Raw genomic sequence first — 23,718 nt, 5'->3', positions numbered from 1 at the left:
GCAATGCCGAATACTTAACCCCCTGAGGGAAGCCTGGAATCGAACCCATACTAGTTGGGTTCATTACCACTGAGCCACAATAAGAATTCCCTCCTTAAAGTTTTTTAAGATGTGGGTGGATATTCATGAGTTTGGGGTAATCGGTTAAAATAAGCCTTTTCATGTTTTAAGCCTGTGATCAATTTATTTATACCCCAAATGTATTTCACATATAAAACCAGCTGTTAAAAGTACAGGAGAAGTGTGAAAGGGAATCATTAGGAATAGTAACTGCAAGTTCTTTAAAAAAAATAAAATAAAAAGGTTGTACACCTTAGGTCCATGACTTGCATGAAGTCCAAATTAAAATCACATCATAAAAATCTGTGTAGTGCACAAACTGCTCAGCTGGAGCAGGGGAACAAGGCAAGGAACAATTTTCAAAGTCCCCTGACTGAATCAGATTTCATTACAGTAGTAGTTCTCAAGTTTATTTGCATATAAAAACCACATGGGGAATCTCTTAAGAATTTCAAAGTCCGGGCCTTATTTCAGAACAATTAAATCACCATCTCCCAGAGTGAGACACAAGCAGATTTTAGCTCCAATGTGTAGACAATTTTGGAACCTTAAATTATTTTGTTGGAAGTTAACATTTTCAGAGTATTAAACCCACACCCACACAAATATAGAAGCACAGAACAAAAATACAGCTGACCTTCGAGGTATTTACATTACACCATTCTAATAGTCTTTTAAAAATCTCAATTTCTCTGTTTTATACCAATTTCCAAAGAAAGTTCATTCTAGATTTTATGCTACCTTCGTATCCTTTCCAAACAGACATAAGCAGAGAATTCTGGGTAAAAAAAATCCTGAAATGTGGTATATGTTCATGCTAAATAAAATAGCATCATAAACAGGACTGCAATCTTAGAACTATTTTCCTTGTGATAGGAGATACACAGCCCTATTTGTCAATTTCAGCCACTGGATTTTATGGAAGATACTTCCTCTAAGTTTTTTCCAGTTTAAGAGTAAACCAGGTCCAGGGGATTAAGATGACAGAATGGAAGGACTAGAGCTCAACTTCCCTCCTAAAAACAACAAAATTTACAACCAAATACTGAGCAATATTCAACCAAATGGGCTGGAAACTTTCAAAAAGATATCCTACTCCAGAAGACAAAGAGGAGGCCACATCAAGAGGTAGGAGGGGTGATTACATGACTTAAGCAACCCCATACCTCTGGGGGGAAGCCCCACAGACTGGAAAGTAACTGTTTCACAGAGACTCACCTACAGAAGTGAGAGTTGTGAGCCCCACATCAAACTCTCACGTGTGGCGATCTGGCACTGGAAGAAAGAGCCCCCAGAACATCTGGCATTGAAGGCCAGTGGGGCTTGTGCACAAGAGCTCCACGGGACTGGGGGAAATGGAGACCCCATTCTTAAAAGGCACACACAGACTTTCAAGTGCACTGGGTCCCAGGGCAAAGCAAAGTCTCCATAGGAATCTGAGTAAGACCTGACTGCAGTTCTTGGAGGAACTCCTGGGAAAACAGGGGTTAATGTGGCTTGTTGCGGGGAAGGACATTGGAAGCAATTGGAAGCAAAGCTCTTGGGAATATTCAGCAGTGCCTTTCTCTGGAGGTGGCCATTTTGGGAAAATCTGGCCCCACCCGTCAGTCAGTGGTAAGAAGCCCCAGGGCAAACAACAACCCTGGTGGGATCACAGCCCTGCCCCTCAGTAAACAGGCTACCTAAAGACCCCTCAAGCACACAGTGCCTCTAATCTCATCCAGAGACAAAGCCTCACCTACCAGAGGGATAGGAATCAGCTCCACCTATCAGTGGGCAGGCATCAGTTCCTTCCATCAGAAAGCCTACAGCAAGCCCCTGTACCAACTTTCAGCCACAAGGGGTACAGATACCAGAATTAAGAGAGGCTACAAATCTATTATCTGTAAAGAGGTCACCATACCAAAAACCTATTAAAAATGAAAAGCTAGAGAACTATAACTCAGATGAGAGAGAAAGAAAAAACCCCCACAAAAACAGCTAAGTGATCAGGAGATTCTTAGCCTCCAGGAAAGAGACTTTAGACAGCTGATGCTGAAGATGATGCAAGACACTGGAAATAAACTGGAAGCAAAGATGGATAAATTACAGGAAACACTGAGCAAAGAGATACAAGATATAAACTTAAATAAGAAGAGATGCAAAATACAATAACTGAAATAAAAAAATTCACTAGAAGCAGCCAACAGGAGAATACAGGAGGCAGAAGTACGAATAAGCGAGGTGAAGGACAGATTAGTGGAAATTACAAATGCGGAACAGAAAAGAGAAAAAAGATTGAAAAGAAATGAAGAGAGTCTCAGAGAACTCTGGGACAACATAAAATGCACCAACATCCATCTTATAGGGGTTCCAAAAGGAGAAGAGAGAGAGAAGGGGACAGAAAAAAATATTTGAAGAGATAACTAGCCGAAAATGTCCCTAACATGGGAAAGGAACCACTCGCTCGATCCAGGAAGCACAACGAGTACCATATAAAATAAACCGAAGGAGGAATACCCCAAGACACATATTAAACTGACCAAAATTAAAGACAAAGAGAAAATACTGAAAGCAGCTAGGGAAAAGAAACAACATACAAGGGAACCCTGATAAGGTTCTTGGCAGATGTTTCAGCAGAAACTCTGCAGGCCAGAAGGGAGTGGCATGATATACATTACGTGATGAAAGGAAAAAACCTCCAACCAAGATTACTGGACCCAGCAAGGCTCTCATTCAGATTGGAAGGAGAAATCAAAAGCTTCACAGATAAGCAAAAGCTAAGAGAATTCAGCAACACTAAACCAGCTTTACAACAAATACTAAAGGAACTTCTCTAGGCAGAAAAGAAAAGGCTGCAACCAGAAACAAAAATACCACAAATGATGAGGCTCACCAGTGAAGGAAACAAAATCATCCACGCACAATTATGCCACAAAAATCAGAAATCGTGAGAAGAGGAGGGTACACATGCAGGACACTGGAGATGCACTTGCAATTAAGAGACTAACAACTTAAAACAATCTCATATATAAATAAACGCTTATGTCAAAACTTCAGAATAACGGCAAACCAAAAATCTACAAGTAAAACACAAACAAACAAGAAAAATCAACTCAAATACAACACTAAAGATAGTCATCAAGACAGAAGAAGAGAGAACAAGAAAAGAAGGGAAGAAAAAAGAGCAACACAAACAAATCCAAAGCAATTAAGAAAACGGAAATAAGAACATACATGTCAATAATTACCTTACATGTTAATGGAATAAATGCCCCAACCAAAAGACATAGACTGGCTGAATGGATACAAAAACAAGCCCCATATATATGCTGTCTTCAAGAGACCCATTTCACTTCTAGGGACACGTACAAATCGAAAGTGAGAGGATGGAAGAAAATATTCCATGCAAACGGGAATCAAAAGAAACCTGGAGTAGGACTCCTCATAACAGACAAAATAGACTTTAAAATGAAGAATACTTTAAGGGACAAGGAAGGTCACTACATAATGATCAAAAGATCACTCCAAGAAGAAGATATAAGAACTGTAAATATCTACGCACCCAACATAGGTTCACCACAATCTATAAGGCAACTGCTAACAACCTTAAAAGGACAAATCAACAATAACACAATCACAGTAGGGGACATTAACACCCCACTTACAGCAATGGACAGATCAACCAGACAGAAAATCAATAAGGAAACACAGGCCCTGAATGAAGCATTAGACCAGATGGATTTCATAGATATTTATAGGGCATACCAACCAAAAGCAACAGAATACACATTCTTCTCAAGTGCACATGGAACATTCTCTAAGATTGATCACATCCTGGGCTACAAATCCAGCCTCAGTAACTTTTAAGAAAATTGAAATCATATCAAGCATCTTTTCCGACCACAATGCTATACGACTGGAAATCAACAAGAAAAATCTACAAAAAACACAAACACATGGAGACTAAACAACATGCTCCTAAACATCCAATGGGTCACTGAAGAAATCAAAGAGGAAATTAAAAAATACCTAGAAGCAAATGACAACAAAGATACGACACTCCAAAACCTATGGGATGCAGCAAAAGCCATTCTAAGAGGAAAGTTTATAGCAATACAAGCCCACCTCAAGAAACAAGAAAAAGCTCAAATAAACAAGCTAACTTTACATCTAAAGCAGCTCGAGAGAGAAGAACAGACAAGACCTAAAGTTAGTAGAAGGAAAGAAATCATATGTTTAACATCACTCATTATTGAGAAAGGCAAATCAAAACCATTGTGAGATACCACCTTATACCAGCCAGAATGGCCATCATCAAAAAGTCTACAGACAATAAAGTACTGGAAAGGATGTGGAGAAAAAGGAACCCTATTACCCTGTGGATGGAATTGTAAATTGGTGCAACCACTTTGGAAAACAGTATGGAGATGCCTCAGAAAACTAAACATAGAACTACCATTTGACCCAGCAATCCCACTCCTGGGCATCTCTCCAGAGAAAACCACGACTCTCAAAGACACATGTACTCTGAGGTTCATTGCAGCACTATTTGCAATAGCCAAGACATGGAAACAACCTAAATGTCCATCAACCAAGGAGTGGATCAAGAAGAGGTGGTACATATACACAATGGAATATAACTCAGCCATTAAAAGGAATGAAACACTGGCATTTTTAGCAACACGATGGACATAGAAATTATCATGCTAAGTGAAGTCAGTCAGACAATGAGACTCCAACATCAAATGCTTTCACTGACATGTGGAATCTGAAAAAAGGACAGACTGAACTTCTTTGCAGAACAGATACTGACTCACAGACTTTGAAAAACTTATGGTTTCCAAAGCAGACAGTTCGGGGGGTGGGAGGATGTGCTGGGGTTGTGGGATGGAAATCCTATAAAGCTGGATTGTGATGATCATTGTACAACTATAAATGTAATAAATTCATTGAGTAATAAAAAAAAAAGAGTAAAACAGTGCAGTGTCTGGAATCATGTCAGGTGAGGCACAATAAGAGACACTGAGTGTTTCACTCAAAGGAAAAGGACATGAAGGGCTCCTGATGGTGGCCTTCTCCAGATGAATGGGAGGAGAACTACAGCACCTGGCAGCGTGTGATGGGGAAGGTAAGGCCACAGATGAAGAGGTCCTGGGCCTAAAGTCGGGAGACACAGGCCTGGTCTTAGGTCTGCCACTGTCAGGCTGCACAAGTGCCCTCTCCTCTGCCCCTCTGTCCTCAGGAAACCATCAATGTATGTCCTCCTAGGACGGTCAACAATTCTAAAGTGTGCATTAGGGTGGGGGGAATAGTAGACTTTAGCTTAAAACAAAGGATCTTCTTTAAAAACCTGTTTAGGAAATAAAAACAAAAGTTCTACCTATAGAGGGGTGACTTCTTGCCACTAGAAGCAACCATGCAAGTATCTAGTGACCAACTGTCAAGAGTACCAATTTCTGCATGGAGCGAGGTTTGGATGAGGTAAGTTGTTTCAGATTCTTGATGTTCTATGTTATGTACCTTATCACTAGGAATAAAGAAACCATGTATTTTTAAATACAATTTTATACATGTTGCTATTTTTTTTATGGCTGCACCCACAGCATATGGAAGTTCCCCAAGCAGGGACTGAATCCAAGCCATAGCTTTGGCAATGCTGGATCCTTTAACCCACCACCAGGGGTCCAACCTGAGCCACCTCAGAGACCTAAGCTGCTGCAATTGGATTCCTAACCCACTGTGCCACAGGGGAAACTCCCCCTATATATGCTGCTATTTACATGATGAGTTTCAGGCAAATGTTAATGCTTTCTATTTTACTTGTTTTAATAATTCATAACAGGTGTTCCCATTGTGGCTCAGTGGGATAAGGACCTGACACTGTCTCCATGAGGATGCAGGTTTGATCCCTGGCCTTGCTCAGTGGGTTAAGGATCTGGCATTGTCACAAGCTGTGGCACAGGTTGCATGCAGATGTAGCTTGTATCTAGTGTTGTGGTGACTGTGGCGTTGGCCTCAGCTGTGGCTCCAATTTAACTCCTGGCCCAGGAACTTCAATATGCCACAGGTGTGACCATAAAAAGGGAAAAAAAAGAATTAGTAAGAGAAGACTATCACTGTAAATCCATTTTTTGGCACTGAATTTTCTCTCTCAAATGATAATAGCATGGTTATTTTTAGTATGATCTATTTTGCATAGGTTAACTTTAACGTCCATTATTTAGAAATCAGAATAGAAATGTAACTAAGAAGTTCCCTTAATTCACTGTACTCTGTTTCTTAAAAACAAATGTTTCAACAATTCAAAATATATCTAAATTTTTCTTTTTTAAGGCTTGTCGTCTGAATCCTGCATTGGCAGATGAACTTCACACTTTACTAATTCGTCAAAGAATTTAGACCTCAATGCATTTCAACAAAGATCATCAAGTCTAACACCTTGGAACGTATGTATTTTTATAATGGCTATGTTTGTTTCCTGCTTCCCATGTTGCATTATCCTGGGTATCATACCATGTTACCTTCATTCTTTTTTTTTGGCTATTTTAGGGCCGAACCCAAGGCATATATATGGAGGTTCCCAGGTTAGGGGTTGAATCAGAACTGTAGCCGCTGGCCTACATCACAGCCACAGCAACTCAGGATCCGAGCCGTGTCTTCAACCTACACAACAGCTCACAGCAACGCCGGATCCTTAACCCACTGAGTGAGGCCAGGGGTCGAACCTACATCCTCATGGATCCCAGTTGGGTTCATTAACCACTGAGCCACCAAGGGAACTCCGCATTCTTTTATTTAATCTTTATTCTACATTGTTGTATTAATTGCAAGTGTACAGCAAAGTGATTCCATTATACATACACCTACTTTTTCAGATTCTTTTCCCTTTTAGGTTATTACAGAATATTTGTGTAAAGTTCCCTGTGCTGTAACAGTAGATCCTTGTTAATTACCTACTTTATATATAGTAGAGTATATATGTTAATCCCAAACTCCTAATTTCTCTCTCCTTCCCACGTTTCCCCTTTGATGACCATAGGTTTTCGAAGTTTGTGAGTCTATTTCTGTTTTGTAAATAAGCTCATTTGTATCATTATTTAAGATTCCAGATATAAATATGATATTTTTCTGTCAGTATGATAATCTCTAGGTCCATCCATGTCGCTGCAAGTGGCATTATTTCATGTATATTGCCGGATCATATGGTAGTTCTAGTCTTAGTTTTTCAGGGACATCCATCCTGTTCTCCATAGTGGTTGTACTAATTTACATTCCCACCAACGGTGTAGAAGGGTTCCTTTTTCTCCATACCCTCTCCAGCATCTGTGCGTAGACTTTTCGATGGCCATTCGAACTGGTGTGAGGTGAATACCTCAATGTAGTTTTGATTTGCATTTCTCTAATAGTTAATGACATCAATCATCTTTTCATGTGCTTTTTGGCCATCTGCATGTCTTCTTTGGAGAAATGTCTACTTAAATATTCTGCCCTTTTTTTTTATATTAGAGGTGCATGAAATGTTCATGTATTTTAGAGATTAATCCCTTGTCAGTTGTTTTGTTTGCAAATGTTTTCTCCCATCCTGTGTGGTTGTCTTTTCATTTTATTTATGGTTTCCTTTGCTGTGCAAAAGCTTTTAAGTTTAATTAGGTCCCATTTGTTTATTTTTGTTCTTATTTTCATTCCTCAAGGAGACAGATCCAAAGGGATATTGCTGCAACTTATGCCAAAGAATGTTCTGCCTATGTTTTCTTCAAAGAGTTTTACAGTATCCAGCCTTACATGGCATTTCGAGGTGTTTGTGTGTGTGTGTGTGTGTGTGTGTGTGTGTGTGTGTAATGTTAGAGAATGTTCTAATTTCATTCTTTTAAATGTAACTGTCTAATTTTCCCATCACCACTTATTTGAAGAGACTGTTGCTTTTTCTCCATTACATGTTCTTGCCTCCTTTGTCATAGATAAATTGACCATAGGTGTGTGGGTTATTTCTTCGATATTTTGTTCCATTGATCTATGTGTCTGGTTGTGTACCAGTACCATACTCTTGATGACTGTAGCTTTGTAGTATAGCCTGAAATCAGGGAGCCTGATTCCTCCAGCTTTGTTTTTCTCTCATGATTGCTATGGCTATTTCCGATCTTTAGTGTTTCCATACAGATTTTTTAAATTTTGGTTATTTCCCACCATGGCGCAGCAGAAACAAATCCAACTAGGAACCATGAGGTGTTTGGGTTCAATCCCTGGCCTTGCTCAGTGGGTTAAGGATCTGTTGTTGCCATAAGCTGTGGTGTAGGTCACAGACATGACTCGGATCTGGCGTTGCTGTGGCTGTGGCATAGGCCAGCAGCTGTAGCTCTGAGTAGACCTAGCCGGGGAACCTTCATATGCCGAGGGTGTAGCCCTAAAAAGCAAAAAAACAAAAAATAAAAAAAAATTGTTCTAGTCCTGTGAAAACTGCCATTGGTAATTTGGTAGAGATTGCATTGAATCTATAGATTGCCTTGGGTACTGTAGTCATTCTGACATTATTGATTCTTCCAATCCAAGAGCTTGGTGAATCTTTCCATCTGTTTGTGTCATTTTTTATTTCTTTCATCAGCATCTTTTAGTTTTCACAGTACAGGTCTTTTGTCCCTTAAGTTTATTCCTTGGTATTTTATTCTTTATTGATGTGATGGTAAATAGGATTGTTTAATTTCTCTTTTTGGTTTTTCATTGTTAGTGTGTAGGAATGTAAAAGATCTATTTGTATTAATTTTGTGTCCTGCAAGTTTTGCTGAAATCACTGATGAGCTCTAGGAGTTTTCTGGTAGCATCTTTAGGACTTTCTATGTATACCACCATGTCATCTGTGAACAGTGACAGTTTTACTTCTTTTCCAACTTGGATTCCTTTTATTTCTCCTCTGATCTTAGAGAAAATGCTTTCAGCTTTTCACCCTTATGATGTTGGCTGTGGGTTTGTCATATATGGCCTTTATTATGTTGAGGTATGTTCTCTATGCCCACTTTCTGGAGTTTTTATAATAAATGGATGTTGAATTTTATCAAAATCTTTTTCTGCATCTACTGAGATGATTATAGACTTTTTATTCAATTTGTTAATGTGGTATATCACCATGATTTGCAGATATTGAAAAATCCTTCCTTCCCTGGGATAAATCCCACTTGATCATGGTATATGATCCTTTAAAGGTATTATTGGATTTGGTTTACTAGTATTTTGTTAAGGATTTTTGAATCTATGTTTATGAGTGATACTGGCCTGTAGATTTCTTTTTTTGTGGTATCTTTGGTTTTGGTATCAGGGTGACAGTGACCTCATAAAATGAGTTCAGAAGTGTTCCTTCTTCTGCAATTTTTTGGATAGGTGTTGGCTCTTCTCAGGTAGAATTCCATCTATCTGGTCCTGGACTTTTTCCTGGGAGTTTTAAAATCACAGATTCAGTTTCAGCACTTGTAATTGATCTGTTCATATCTTCTATTTCTTCCTGATTCAGTCTTAGGAGACTGTACCTAAGAATTTGTCCATTTCTTTTAGGTTGTCCATTTTATTGGCATCCAGTTGCTTGTGGTAGTCTCTTTCGATCCTTTGTATTTCTATGGCGTCAGTTTTAACTTTCCCATTTTCATTTCTTTTTAAATTTTTATTATAGTCGATTTACAATGTTCTGTCAATTTCTGCTCTACAGCAAAGTGACCCAGGTGTACAATTACATACATTCTTTTTTTCACATTATTCTCCATCATATTCCCTCAAAAGTGATTAGATATAGTTCCTGTGATATACAGCAGGACTCATTGCTTATCCACTCCCAGTGCAATAGTTTTCATCTACGAACCTCTAACTCCCAGACCATCCCACTCCCTCTCTCTCCCCTTGGAACCACAAGTCTGTTCCAGATATGTGATATCATATACTTGTCTCTTTATGATTTACTTAGTATGAGAGTCTCTAGTTGCATCCATGTTGCTACAAATGGCATTATTTTGTTCTTTATGGCTGAGTAGTAGTCCATTGTGTATACATACCACTTCTTAATCCAGTCATCTGTCAATGGACATTTAGGTTGTTTCCATGTCTTGGCTATTGTGAACAGTGCTGCAATGAACATACGGATGCATGTATCTTTTTCAATGACAGTTTTGTCTGTACATATGCCCAGGAGTGGGATTGCAGGGTCATATGGTAGTTCTATGTTTAGTTTTCTGGGGTACTTCATTCTGTTTTCCACAGTGGTTATACCAATTTACATTCCCATCAACAATGTAGGAGGGTTCCCTTTTCTCCACACCTTCTACAGGATTTGTTATCTGTAGACTTACTAATGATGGCCTTTCTGACCGGTATTAGGTGGTACCTCATTGTAGTGTTTTGATATACATTTCTCTGATAATTAGTGATGAGCATTTTTCATGTGCCTGTTGACCATCTGTTATCTTCAGAGAAATGTCTATTGAGGTCTTCTGTACATTTTTTCAATTGGGTTGTTTGGTTTTTTTTTTTGCTGTTGAGTTGTATGAGTTTGTATATTATGGAGATTGCACTGTCAGTTGCATCATTTGAAACTGTTTTCTCCCATTCTGTAAGTTGTCTTTTTTGTTTTTGTTTTTTTAATGGTTTCCTTTGCTGTCCAAAAGTTTTTCAGTTTGATAGGTCCCATTGGTTTATTTTTGTTTTTATTTCTATTGCTTTGGGAGACTGACCTAAGAAAATATTTGTACAGTTGATTTAAGAAGGTTTTGCCTATGGTGTCTTAAGTCTTTAAGCTATTTTGAGTTTTTGTGCATGGTGTAAGGATGTGTTCTAGTTTTACTGATTTACATGCAGTTGTCTGGTTTTCCCAGTACCACTTGCTGAAGAGGCTGTCATTTTCACTTCTAATTTTGTTGATTTGGGTCCTCTCCCTTTTTTTTGATAAGTCTGGCTAAAGGTTTATCAATATTATCATTTCAAAGAACTAGCTTTTAATTTCACCAATCTTTTCTAAGTGTCTAATTTATTTATGCTCTGATCTTTCTTTCCTTTCAACTTTGGGGTTTGTCCTTTCTCTAGTTGCTTTAGGTATAAGATTTGGCTGTTGGGAGATTTTTCTTATTTTCTGAGGTAAGTTTGTGTTACTATAAATGTCCCTCTTCGAATTTCAGTTGCTGCATCCCATAGGTTTTAGATTGTCATGTTTTCATTTGTCTCTAGGTATATTTGATTTCCTTTGATTCCTTCAGTGATCCATTGGTTCTTTACCAGCATATGTTTAGCCTCCACATTTTTGATGTTTTGCAGTTTTTTCCTTGATTTCTAATCTACAAGAGTTGTGGTTGGAAAAGCTATTTGATACGACTTCTATTTTCTTATATTTACCAAGGCTTGCTTTATGGCCCAGCATCTTATTTAACCTAGATAATATTCCATGTGTGCTTGAAAAGAATGAGTATTCTAGAGTTCCCGTCATGGCTCAGTGGTTAATGAATCTGACTAGGAACCATGAGGTTGCGGGTTCGATCCCTAGCCTCGCTTAGTGGGTTAAGGATCTGGCTTTGCCGTGAGCTGTGGTGTGGGCTGCAGATGTGGCTCGGATCCAGCGCTGCTGTGGTTCTGGCATAGGCTGGCAGCTACAGCTCCGATTCGACCCCTAGCCTAGGAACCTCCATATGCCTCAGGTGCAGCCTAGAAAAGACAAAAAAAAAAAAAGTATTCTGCTTTAGATGGAATGATCTATAAATATCAGTTAAGTACATTGGTCTAATTTGTCATTTTACACTTGTGTTTCCATACTGATTTTGTCTGGATAATTTGTTCGCTGATGTAAATGGGGTGTTAAAAATTCCCCCACTATTACTGTGTTACTGTCAATTTCTCCTTTTATGTCTGTTAACATTTCCTTTATATTAAGGTGCTCCTATGTTGGGTACATATAAATTTACAGTTGTTATATCGTCTTCGCAGATTGATCTTTAATCATTATGTAGTGTCCTTATCTCTTGTAATAGTCCTTAAAGTCTTTTTTTGTCTGATTTGAGCTTCAAGGCAGCATCTCTCCTCTCAACCCTGGAGGCTTCGCTCTGGTTTTCTTAATGCCATCCATAGAACATTCCTTTGATCGTTTGAAGATCCAAATTCCCAACCAGTATTCTCTTCTCCACACTCAATCCAGTTCTTCATGCCTTTAAGAATCTGAAGAGAAATGTAATAAGGCAGTATATGGGGACTTTAATAGCACTTTTAATAGCTTTTTTTTTAAACAGCTATGGTTTAATTATATGTAAGATGGACATTTCCAGTAACTGCTATGTGTTCCCGGGGCTTGCTGACTTCATCCTGCTTCTCTTCTCTGGATGTCTTCTTTACATCCCTATGAAGGATAATTCTTATCCATGTAACTAGCCAAGTTGAGTTTTTCGAAAATGTCAAATATCTTGGTTTGAAAAAAGGATGAAAGCTATAGCTAAAAGAATCTCAGAGATAAACTTTGGTTTACAAATTTCTAATCATATGTTTTTCAGAACCTACGGTTCCTATCAAGAACTTGGCAGGTATGACTTAACAATGATATAATCAGTACCACTTTAATATATATACACATAGGATTTTTCTTTCATGCTTAGTTGGTTTGCTTTCAGTATTCCTGAGGATTAGAAAGGGTAAAAAGTGTTTATCACTGCAAAATAAATGGCAAAACCCAGGAAAATTAAAGTGATTTGTCCACAGTCCCACTATTAAAAACAAAGCAACATCCATACCCTGGACCTCACATTAATGCCCCTACTAAGCCATAAGGCTTGATGACATCATCAGTTCTCAATAGGCCGAAGTAACTTCCCTCCTTTCTGTTTCCCCAGCTCATTCCTGCCCATCCTCCAAAGTTCAGCTCACACCCCACTTCCCTAATACAGCATTTCAAGCACCAATTTGGCGCTTCTCATTCACACTAAAATCCTATTTTTCACATTCATTCTGTGTTTGGAGAAAGGCAGCAAACTCTATACTTACAGAAGTACTTATGTTACATGCATTACATGCACAGTGGTGTTGTTTTTTGTTTTTTGGTTTTTTTTTTTTTTTACAAAAAAAGGCACTTAACTGTTTCAACTTTTGAGAGATAAACATCTTAAATACCAGAATTCTGATTCATTTTTATATTTTATTGCTTCAAATGCTTCAAACTATGGGAAATCTTTGGTAAAAATAAAGACAATTTTCACAATAACTTCACACAAAGCACTGCACAACAATGTTCAATACACACGAATATAGGAATGTTCAGAATCCTCAGTGAGGAAATTAACTGTACAAGTTCATAGTTCTTCATTTAAAACAACTTCATAAATATTTAAAATATTTCCTAGGTTCTTATCACATATTAACATTTATATTTCAATCAGTATGTTGACTGTTAAAGGAGTTATATTAAAATAAAAATGAACAGAAGTATTTTTCTGTTGCCTACTATACAGCATCAAGTTCCCCCCAATTCTGCTTAATTCACATAAAACTAGAGGGAGGTAACTAAAAGATTAATATGGTTCTCAGTCAAGCCCTCTGTGGAAAAGAGGAAAATGTTTCATGTCTATTATTACAGACATTTCTCTGGTGGTTTGCTTGTGCAGTCTCAAACTTGCCCAGCTTTAAGCTGATCTAAATGAGTTCTCAGCTCAGGACACAATTCAATTAGCAGCAGTTCCATCAGCACCTGAATCAAAAAAGAAAAAAATGCAGAAAAATGTCTTTCTCTTAGGTATATAGATATGAGTAAACTGTTAGACAAGAGCATGATTTCAGGTCTGAGATGATTCTCAGTGAACAAGTTACTCTCCAACAAAAGTGATTAGTATTTTATAAACTCCATTTATCATGAGACTGATTTATTTCATGGCCCGTTAACCATCCGTAGTATTAAATATTGTTCACTGCTGTCAGACACACAACTGGGAAACAGTCTGCTGAATAAGGAAGCCAAGTAGCCAGGCAGAAATGTTCCCTCGCAAGTCAGAGAAACAACCAATAGGCAAGAAGGAGGGTGCTATCTCTTTGTTTTTTAAACCAAACTGAATAGACAAAAATGAAGCAGAGAAAATGGGCTCAGAGTTACAAATAATAAGGAGTAAGAACATAATTAAAAACTGAAGAAACAGTGAATCCTCTGGGAGGCGTTAAATTACTCACGTATAACAGATGCTTATTAGCTCTCGTTTCTTGCAGTGCATTGAATATTTTTATTATACCGTGACGGGCATTTTGCTGTCCAACAAGGCTCTGAAGCATATCTGAAAAATTAAGTTTATATTCCATGCTACTGCTACAGTGCACACTGTACCCACAGTACATAAACACACTTTTTTTCCCAACATTTAAGGAGAAAATAAATACAGAATTTTCAACATAATTTTAATATGTGGCTACCCAACTAAAAACTGAGCTCTCAAAACAGTACTGAGGGTTTTTAAAGCATAACATTTATTATCTTTTCTAAGACATTTTTCTTGTTAAATTATAATCAGTACTGTTCTTATTAGGATTCTCAGTATAAATTCTTAGCAGGAGATAAAAACATGATTTAAAAGGAAAAAAGCAAGTTATCATGTGGCTCAGTGGGTTACCAATCTAGCGTTGCTGCAGCTGTGGTACAGGTCCCAACTGTGGCAGGGGTTTGATCCCTGGCCTGGGAATTTCCACATGCTATGAGTGAAGCCAAAAGAAAAAAATATGATCATTTTTCATTTGTTAATAACATTTCCTATGTGAAAAAGGGCTTAGGGCTAACAACACTCCCTTTTAATCTCTGCCTTTCAGGATCAGAAGGCAAGCCTTACCTGGAATGTTTTCGAGCAGCTTCTGCCGGGCTCTCTGTTTTGTTTCCTGGCTTTGTTCTTTGCTTCGGATTGTGGTCGGTGGTGCCAATTTCCCATTGGGCCAAAAAGCATCCCGGAAAAGGCTGATGTAGTAAACCAACATCTGCTCACTGAAAATCCAGTTCACTGTGTCCCGGATTTGTCTTTTAAGAGAAAGATGGTTCTTGGATGAGGTTTTCAAAAATTGTATTCTCTATTCTCAAAAGGCATTTATCAGTGGGTAGGTTAAAATACAGCCCCCATCTAAGCGTTTGATGAATAAACTAGGAATTGGATTTTTAAACTCTGGCTCTGAAAGTTACTTTTCATTTCGGTAACCCTGATGACTATTCCTGGAGCTGCCATTTTCACTGGCACTGATTTCTCTACATGTTTGCCCCATGATATCATTCAACCTGGAAGGACAAGAACTGAGAATAGACTCACCAATTTGTTTAAAGCTTCAAGCTACTCTGTGCATAGTACTTAACGTACTAATTTCTCCATGAAGTGGTATAAACTGAAAACATTAAGCCACATAAAGAGTGTGAAAAGTGGTCTGGAAAACCTGAGTCCGGCAGTCCTGGGGGTTCAGAACCAGGCCTTTCCTCCAGCTGGCCCTCGGGACTGCTGTGGCAGAAGACAGTGGGCAGAGGTCTCTGGCCTGGGACACATCTCACAAGCTCCCAGGGCAAAGGAGAAAAGATACCCCCTGTCACCACAAAGGAGGGACTGTGGAAAGACACACTGCTGTCCAGCCACTTCAGCTTCACACATGAATGGAACCTGGGAGACTTTGACCTACAGCTATAGATGAGGTGGTTAGTCAAGTCTCCCCCCTACTTCACCTGTCAGATTCCAGCCAACCACCCAGCTGGGGCTGTCAAGAGACAAACTGTTCAGAGCCAAGTGGTGGTGAGACTGGGAGGGGGTCCCTCTGTAGAAAGGGGGAAGCGTCATTTTAGACCCATAGTGCCAAGAAAACCTGACGTTTCTAACTTTAGGAATAATAAGTCAAAAACCCTTTAAGCATCTGACTTCCTAGCCAGATGTTTAAAGGGACTCTGTGAGATTTTCAGGAATAGTATCTGAAATAGATGTTTCAAGCCCAGCACTCTGCATACAGGAGTCTAGTCAGCGATGAAGTCTACACTCTACTAGGAGTCAAAACAACAGTAATCCTGCTGGTAACTGCACGTCTCTTCAGATACTTCCCTTTACTGCTAAGAACTGTGCAATTCCTATCTAGACCAAATATAATAATTTTATTAATTCAGGGGGCTTCAACTTTAAGAGAACCTGTTTGACCTGCCTGCCTAGGTGAAATCTACATAAAGTCTACACAGACAGCTACTTTGGGTTTGGGTTACCCACTGGCACCGCATAAAGAAATGAAGATCGAGAACCTCAATTTGCAACTTGAAATTTGGTGAGTGACTCTTACCAAAGGCCATCACCTAAGTGTTTCTATCACTTCAGGCCTGACATTGTATTAGCCAAAACCACGGGAAGCTTCTGAAGTAATTCTAAGATGTGAGATTACCGTTGGTTCATGGCAAGAGGTACATATCGTACTGCTGCTTAATTTGATGGTGTGTCATCATCTGCCTGAGGCAAAAATAGCAAAGGGCCAGGTGCTAATAATTTCTCTACCTGATAAAAAGCCCACTGAAACCAAGAGCCTGAAAATTCTCTCCATGATGCCCCACCCCCAGCCCCATGAAAATAACTGCCTGCTGTATTCACCACTTTCAAACCACAGCTGCTCATTTTAAAATTAAGAGCCCACATCATAAATAGGAGCAAGGAATGCATGCATGATTTGCTGAAACTGAAAAATAAATTAGCAGGTCTAGAGTTCTGAGAAAAATAGGGCCATATGGGAAATTTCTTTATCCAAGGCATGTCAGTATTAAGGTTAAGAGGTCTGCCTAAGACTGAAGCTGTTAAACAGGACAATTTTCTGCTTAAAACAAAAGACTACAATACTAAGTCAACTAAACAAGCCACTAACATTCTTTTTTTAATCTTAGAAATAAAGTAAACTTTGGTTTATGATCACAAGGAAAATATGTTCTATTTGCAAATGAATAAAAAATATAGCAAAAATCTGTTTCCCATAAAAATGTATAAGATTTATATGATAAAACTATGTTGACCTTACTCATATATTTGACAACTAAATTCTCCACTTGGAAAAATCTGGTAATTTCATCTTAAAGTATTTTGCTATACAAAAAATTTTTGATTTTTTCCCCCCTTTTAGCAACTGACTCACATTTTTGTTTGTGGGAAAGTCATAATTATTTATAAAGAGTACTGGGCACAAAGTATAACTTTTCTGTGTATGGATAACGTGATATAGCTTAGAATACACTTATGGCTTATAGTACTGTTACATGATACACACACCCCTCATGGCTACTCAGATATTAACAAGAGGAAACACTATTGTAATGTCATCTAAAAAATATATGGTTTGCGTTTCCCTCCCAATAAATACCTGCCATGCAGTACTCACCCTACTTTCATCAGCGTCTAAGCCTTAAACGGATCCTTATCATGTGACATAAAAACACTGTACCCAACATACTCAAACGAGTCATCATGTCAAAAGAGAACTTTATAGAACAATTTCCTGGCCCTTGTCATCCAGCCTGCCAGAGCCAGCTCAAGCACTGGCCTCTAGAGCACCATGCATTCTGTGGGAGAGGTTCTTGCAGAAACCTGCTTCCCTATCTGATCACAGAATCCTATCATAAACAGAAAGTGAGAGACACTAAAATACCTTCCATTGGGGAGGGAGCTGGACTATTAGAGGCAAAAGGGCAGGACATGAATTCAAATATTAATTTTGTGCAACTCACTTGTTGATGGTTCTTCCAAAAGTGACCTGAACGAGAGCAATTAATGTTCTTCTCACCCATTTAAACACTAAAATATAAATCAGAGGAAAAGCATTATCACAGGCTGTCACAATCGTGACATTTTCATAGTGGCACAAAGCAAAAATTTCACATCACTCAATCTGAGGCCTGACACTAAGTCAGGGGTTATGAGATCCGCAGAGTTTGGGTCTAGGTTAGCACACTTTCGCCCAGGGAAATTCTAATGACTGAGCTTTCATTTTCTACTTAGCAAGTGATGAAATGAAACCTGAGACTTTTTACAGCTTCTCAATGACTGAAACAACAGCTGAGCTAGCAAGTGGCAATAAAACTTCACGTGTCTGGGCTATTGACAATGTCTGTTTTTCATGTCTGTCTGGCTTGTTGAACCCAATTTTCTGACACATTACTCTGAGTGAGAGCATCTGCAGTCAACTGTTGACAAATATTTTGAAATATTAATGAATCAATGAGTCTAACTCCTCCCTTCTGAATGGCAACTTGTAGATCATATGTCTTTATACACTTTATGCCTGTGGGGGAAGAGAAGGGAACTGAGTGAATCATGGCCTTGGGGCTTCTGTGCCAACACCTGGAAGAGCTGGGCACCACCCTCTCTTCTCAGCACCTCAGTGTCCTCATCTGGAAAAGGACAGTGTTAACATGGACTTTTTTTTTTTGGTTGAGAGTCATGTCAATATTTTGAGTGAAAGAGTTTTGTGAAGGATCCTACAGATCTAAACTTTTTAAATTAACATTACATTAGGAGACACGGTGTTATAAGTACAATACGAATATAAACCAAAAGAAGGCAAAGTAATACTGTGAGGACACTTTTGGTCTGCAAATTAGAACCTAAACCAAATACTCCATTTATATATTCACCTTCCTCCACTGAAATGTGTAGCTACTGATGCATGACTTGGGTATGATGGAGCTGAGGATTCAGGGCCCCTGCACCGTAAGAAAACCTTTTAAGGAGTAAATTCACAAATACCTCTGTAGAAGGGAAGACGCACACACAAAACCCAACAACTAACACAGTCTTGGTTGTAACTTTAAAAGATTCTCAAATCATTTCTAGCTCTTAAAATGGATCTAAGAGTCCAGTGACAGTGATGTTGTTAAATCTTCAAGCGAGAGCCAAGTCATGGAGTTAGAACCACACCAGGAACTCAGAGGTGCTGCAGGCTTGCAGCCGTGCCCACCCGGGGCCAGTGTCAGCTGGGATGTGTGCCCGTTGGGGACAAGAACATCACCCTGAGAACTCTCTAGGGCAGGAGAGAGGCAGTTCAGACCCCGAGGACAGAGGACATGTGCACCTCCAGGAAGATTGCCTGAAGGCCAAGCAACTGGCTATAAATGTTTAAACCAGCTCTATTTCTGGTCCCTTCCCTAAACTGAACTAGAGCAGGGAAAAAAATGGCTCTGCTACCAATTCTCAATTCTCTTCCACCGCTGATACCCCCGATGCCACTATTCCCTCACCTTCCCCAATGCCCCCCACCCCAGCCCCACACAAAAGAGCCCCCCGCTCCTTCCAAGGACTCCTTTGTTCGAAGCCACAGAGGCCACTGCAGCAATACTAGGATTTTGCTGCTGGCAAATATATCATATCTCATTATCAACAATGCTCTATCCGTGCCCCTCTGAAATGGCACTAGCAAAACCTAATATTCTCCTGAGAAGGCACACAAGGGAGGCAATGACCCAGAGCCCTGCTCCTGCCCTGCCCGCCTCTGACCATCCACCACATCTCAGTCTCTGTTGCAAAGACACACTAAGCAAAGGACTCAGGGGGTGCTTCCTCATTCTGATCACCTCCAAGGGAGACAGGTGAACTCATGATTTAATGGGCAGATTTCACTGAGGAAGAGCCAGACCTTGGGGGGAGGACTGTTTTTTTCTGCCTATACTGAACCAATTCAAACATCAGCATACATCTGAAAGTTTCTGTGATACAGACCAGCTATAGCTTTTCACCTGAAAGGATCCTTAATACTTGGATGATATTCCGTCAGGTGGGTATTTCTTAATTTAACTATCATCAGTTTCTGAAGTTAAGCTTAAGTTCCAACTTTTCGGTATTGCTGAAATGAATTATGCTCAAATAAACATCTTTATATATAAATCTCAGCCTGTGGTTTAGAATTTAATTGTGTCTACTGCTTAATGTGAATTACAACTTTAAAACCCTTATATTGTAAGTTCACTGACGGAAGAACCTACCTCTGACATACTTTTGTTTCTTCTACAGACCCTATCTAAAACATAAGGGCCCAAAGTGTTCGCTGATTATTTTAGATTTGTTTTAGAGGAAGAAAAAGTTCAATGACCAGAACAGTTAATTCCAGCACTGAAAATTTTCTCATTCATTCATCCATCCATCCGTCCAGGCACCTACTACTGAAGAGGCACTATATTCGATACTGAGGGTTAAAAGACACAAAAGACGTGCATAGGTTTATAGGAGCACCTGAAGTTTTCTCATCTGGGAATAACTCTCTAAGTGACATGTTAAGGGATAAATAATAAGCAATGCACAGCCCCACTTTCTGTACAGGAGCAACTCTCAGCCCACCCTCCCCGCCCCAAGGGAAAGTATGCTCTTCTGAGTGGACAGAGCCCAGGACATTCTCAGGACACGTTTTACTGGTTGGTGACATTACTGTGTCTTACAAAACCCTGCTCTTCTCAAGTGCTTCCTCTTCTAGGTGGTCAGGTGTGCCTTTATGCATCTGTCACACCTCTAGCTAGAACTGCAGCTCCAGGTATAACCGAATATGCTGGTCTCAAGATTCAGAGCATTGAGAGGGGGGTGCTTTGGGAGGTGAGGGTGGGCAGAGAGAGAGTCCTATTAAGGACCCAAGACTAAAGCCAAGTAGAACAGTTTCATCTTTCACCCCGGTTCTGCTTTAGGAGAAGGGCACTTGCACAGGTCTTAACAAAATAGTATTTTTCTTTTCTTTTTAGGGCTGCACCTATGGCATATGGAAGTTCCCTTTGCTAGGGATCAACTGGAGCTTCAGCTGCCGGCCTACACCACAAAACACCACCAGATCTGAGCTGCATCTGTGACTTACACTGCAGGCAATGCAAGATCCTTAACCCACTGAGGGAAACCAGGAATTGAACCTGCATCCTACGAAGACTACATCAGGTTCTTAACCCACTGAGCCACAACAGGAACTCCACAAAATAATATTTTGATCCTCTTTTCACTCTGGTTTCTTCTTAGTACATCTCTCAAGAACTAGGGTAGGATCTCTCATCTTGGCACTCCTGTCATTTGGGGCAGGGTAACTCTTGGTTGTGGGGAACATCCTGTGCTCTGAGGATATTCAGCAGGATTCCTGGCCTCTACCCACAAGATGCCAGTAGCAACTCCCCCAAGTTGTGACAGCCCAAAATGCTTCCAGATATGGAGACAAAATTCCCCTGCACCTCCACTGATGAGCACTCCTCCAGGGAGCAAAGGTGGCTGAAAGCAGGCTTGAGTGTCCCTGCGTCCCTGGCCACATAAGCACCTTTAACAACAGGGCTCTTCCTCTGCTATGCAAGATCAGTGTCGGCATACCTTCTGGTGCCAAAGCAATGAGGCTATATGCTAAGTCCCACAAAAAGAAGTTCAAAGGAGTTCCCATTGTGGCACAGTGGTTAACGAATCCAACTAGGAACCATGAGGTTGCGGGTTCGATCCCTGGCCTCGCTCAGTGGGTTAAGGATCTGGTGTTGCCGTGAGCTGTGGTGTAGGTTGCAGACGTAGCTAAGATCTCACATTGCTGTGGCTCTGGCGTAGGCCTGTGGCTACAGCTCCGGATCGACCCCTAGAGCTTGGGAACCTCCATATGCCGGGGGAGCGGCCCAAGAAACGGCAAAAAGACAAAAAAAAAAAAAAATCAAAGCCTTCCACCTTTCTGTATTCAGAGGAACACAGTGCAGAGTAACTCAGGAGGTTCCATGAGTACAGACATGATTATCTGTCCCAAGGCTGTATCCTCAGATGTAACTACTTAACCAGGAAACATCACTGAATAATCACAAAGAGGCTTACTTCCACGAAGTTCAAAAATCTCCCCAATCAACATGAAGCATGGTTCAGCCAAGGCATCTTTCCTTCCGTCCACATCATCACCATAATCTGACAGGTCACTGTCCTCCTCTATCTCCTCCTGGGGGAACAGAAAAGTCACAGGAAGCAGGTCACTCACCCCAGAAAGGTATCAGAGTTCCTCTCCTCCAACTGTCAATTCCAAGCTGTGCTCATATTTCAACCTCAAATAGCCGTTCAACCTTCCTACATGCAGAAATCTATGCATTTTTAAAAAGAGGCCAAAGTACATCTAACCTCAGGGAAAAGCCTGATCTGAAAACCTTGTTCAAGGTCTAAAATTATTCTGGGGGGTTCCCATCATGATGCAGTGGTTAACGAATCCGACTAGGAACCATGAGGTTGCGGGTTCAATTCCTGGCCTTGCTCAGTAGGTGACCAGCATTGCCGTGAGCTGTGATGTAGGTCACAGACACGGCTCGGATCCCAAGTTGCTGTGGCTCTGGCGTAGGCCGGAGGCTACAGCTCCGATTGGACTCCTGGCCTGAGAACCTCCATATGCCACGGGAGTGGCTCAAGAAAAGGCAAAAAGACCAATATAAATAAATAAATAATAAAATTATTCTGAAAAACCTCTGTCACTATACTAATGAGTGAGTAGATTAACAAAATAGTTTTCTAGCCATTTTGAGTTTTAAAAGTAAGGCCTTTTAATTTAAATGATTTTAGTCTCCATGTGTTTGTGTTTTTTGCAGTTTTTTTCTTGTTGCTGATTTCTAGTCTTACAGTGTTGTAGTCATAAAAGATGCTTTACAAGATTTAAATTTTCTTTAATTTACTTAGGCTTGGTTTGTGGCCCACTAGTTCCATGTGTGCTTGAGAAGAATGTGCATTAAATGATTTTAAATTCACTTTTTTTTAAAAAAGACGTATATTTTAAAGTAATTTATTTTCAAATTTCTGATTCAAGCTTTTATTCTGTATTTTAGCCAGTCCCATCTCATCTGTATATCAGCAAATTTCAGCTGAAAACACATTATACGCCAGCTATTGGGCTACTGTAAGCCAGTGTGACATGGATCCAGGCTGAGTGGCCCACAGCTCTGTGGGGAGGCAACCAGTATACACGTGGCTGTTTCTACAAGCAGGATGAAGTGCTGAAACAGGGGTGCAAATATTGGACAGTGGAACGACAGATATTCATTCCAATGTCTGCAGAGAGGTGGCAGCTGAAGCTATGGGATCTAGCAACAGGGCTCTGGGGGGCCAGGTGAGCAGAGAAGAAGGCTGGGGAGTCAAGAGGCAGGAGGAGTCCCCCAAACGCCACAGCTTGATTACAAGTCCAGCAGCATCCAATGCTGCAGAGGGTGGTGGAGCTGCAGATGGAGAGGAGGCCACTGGTCAGTCACCGGCCTCCCTTTCAGAGAGCAGTTCCTGGAGCGACTGGGCCATAGTGTAAATCCCAAGAGGTTCAGAGAGAAGTGGGAGATGATGGAGGAGACGGGGCCGAATGCGGTCAAACACTGCATATGCAGCCATGAGGAAAGAGGCAGGAGAGATGCTTGGAGGCTTGGGATGCAGTAAAGCAGATGCTCCTTTTCATTGTTGGTTCCTTCTGTCCAAACTCATTAAACCAACGCTGGTGAAGAGGCGGCGGCATCTGGCACTGAACTAAGAAGGTACCCAATTTTCGAGACAGGCTCGTGCAACTTGCTGGAGAGCCAAGTGAGGGGCTCCAGCAGCCTCAGCGCAGGAAGGAGCTCACCCTGGAGGGACGCTGCAGGCCAGGAAGGAGGTGGCGAAGGTCTGCCATGTCTCTCTTCCTTCACCCACACACATCATTGCTACGTTCATGTTGCTTCAGAATATTCTATGACTTTCCATTCCCTGAGAATAAAGCCTGAACTTC

At 40.3% G+C, this 23,718-nt stretch overlaps 2 protein-coding genes across 21 annotated transcripts in view; one reads left to right on the top strand and one right to left on the bottom strand.

Moving 5' to 3' along the window:
- LRP2BP (LRP2 binding protein) overlaps positions 1 to 15,174 on the top strand; it is a 54,969-nt gene extending 39,795 nt beyond the window's left edge. For 10 of the 12 annotated variants that reach the window (XM_047772362.1, XM_047772364.1, XM_047772367.1 and 7 more), the window contains 2 exons: positions 6,376 to 6,488; positions 14,833 to 15,174. In XM_047772362.1, the coding sequence (XP_047628318.1) occupies positions 6,376 to 6,441 (66 nt within the window). In that variant the 3' untranslated portion in view covers positions 6,442 to 6,488; positions 14,833 to 15,174. Of the gene's footprint in view, positions 1 to 5,400; positions 5,524 to 6,375; positions 6,489 to 12,545; positions 12,576 to 14,832 lie in introns of those variants that run through there. The other 2 variants (XR_007133984.1, XR_007133985.1) reach the window with 2 other exon arrangements.
- SNX25 (sorting nexin 25) overlaps positions 13,164 to 23,718 on the bottom strand; it is a 119,503-nt gene continuing 108,948 nt past the window's right edge. For all 9 annotated transcript variants that reach the window (XM_047772351.1, XM_047772355.1, XM_047772352.1 and 6 more), the window contains 5 exons: positions 21,813 to 21,930; positions 17,738 to 17,804; positions 14,853 to 15,034; positions 14,206 to 14,306; positions 13,164 to 13,732 (listed from right to left, as the gene is read on the bottom strand). In XM_047772351.1, the coding sequence (XP_047628307.1) occupies positions 13,652 to 13,732; positions 14,206 to 14,306; positions 14,853 to 15,034; positions 17,738 to 17,804; positions 21,813 to 21,930 (549 nt within the window). In that variant the 3' untranslated portion in view covers positions 13,164 to 13,651. The remainder of the gene's footprint in view (positions 13,733 to 14,205; positions 14,307 to 14,852; positions 15,035 to 17,737; positions 17,805 to 21,812; positions 21,931 to 23,718) is intronic.

Source organism: Phacochoerus africanus, chromosome 3 (assembly GCF_016906955.1).
Source record: "Phacochoerus africanus isolate WHEZ1 chromosome 3, ROS_Pafr_v1, whole genome shotgun sequence".
Taxonomy (NCBI): domain Eukaryota; kingdom Metazoa; phylum Chordata; class Mammalia; order Artiodactyla; family Suidae; genus Phacochoerus; species Phacochoerus africanus.
This window is presented reverse-complemented; position numbering and strand designations above follow the sequence as displayed.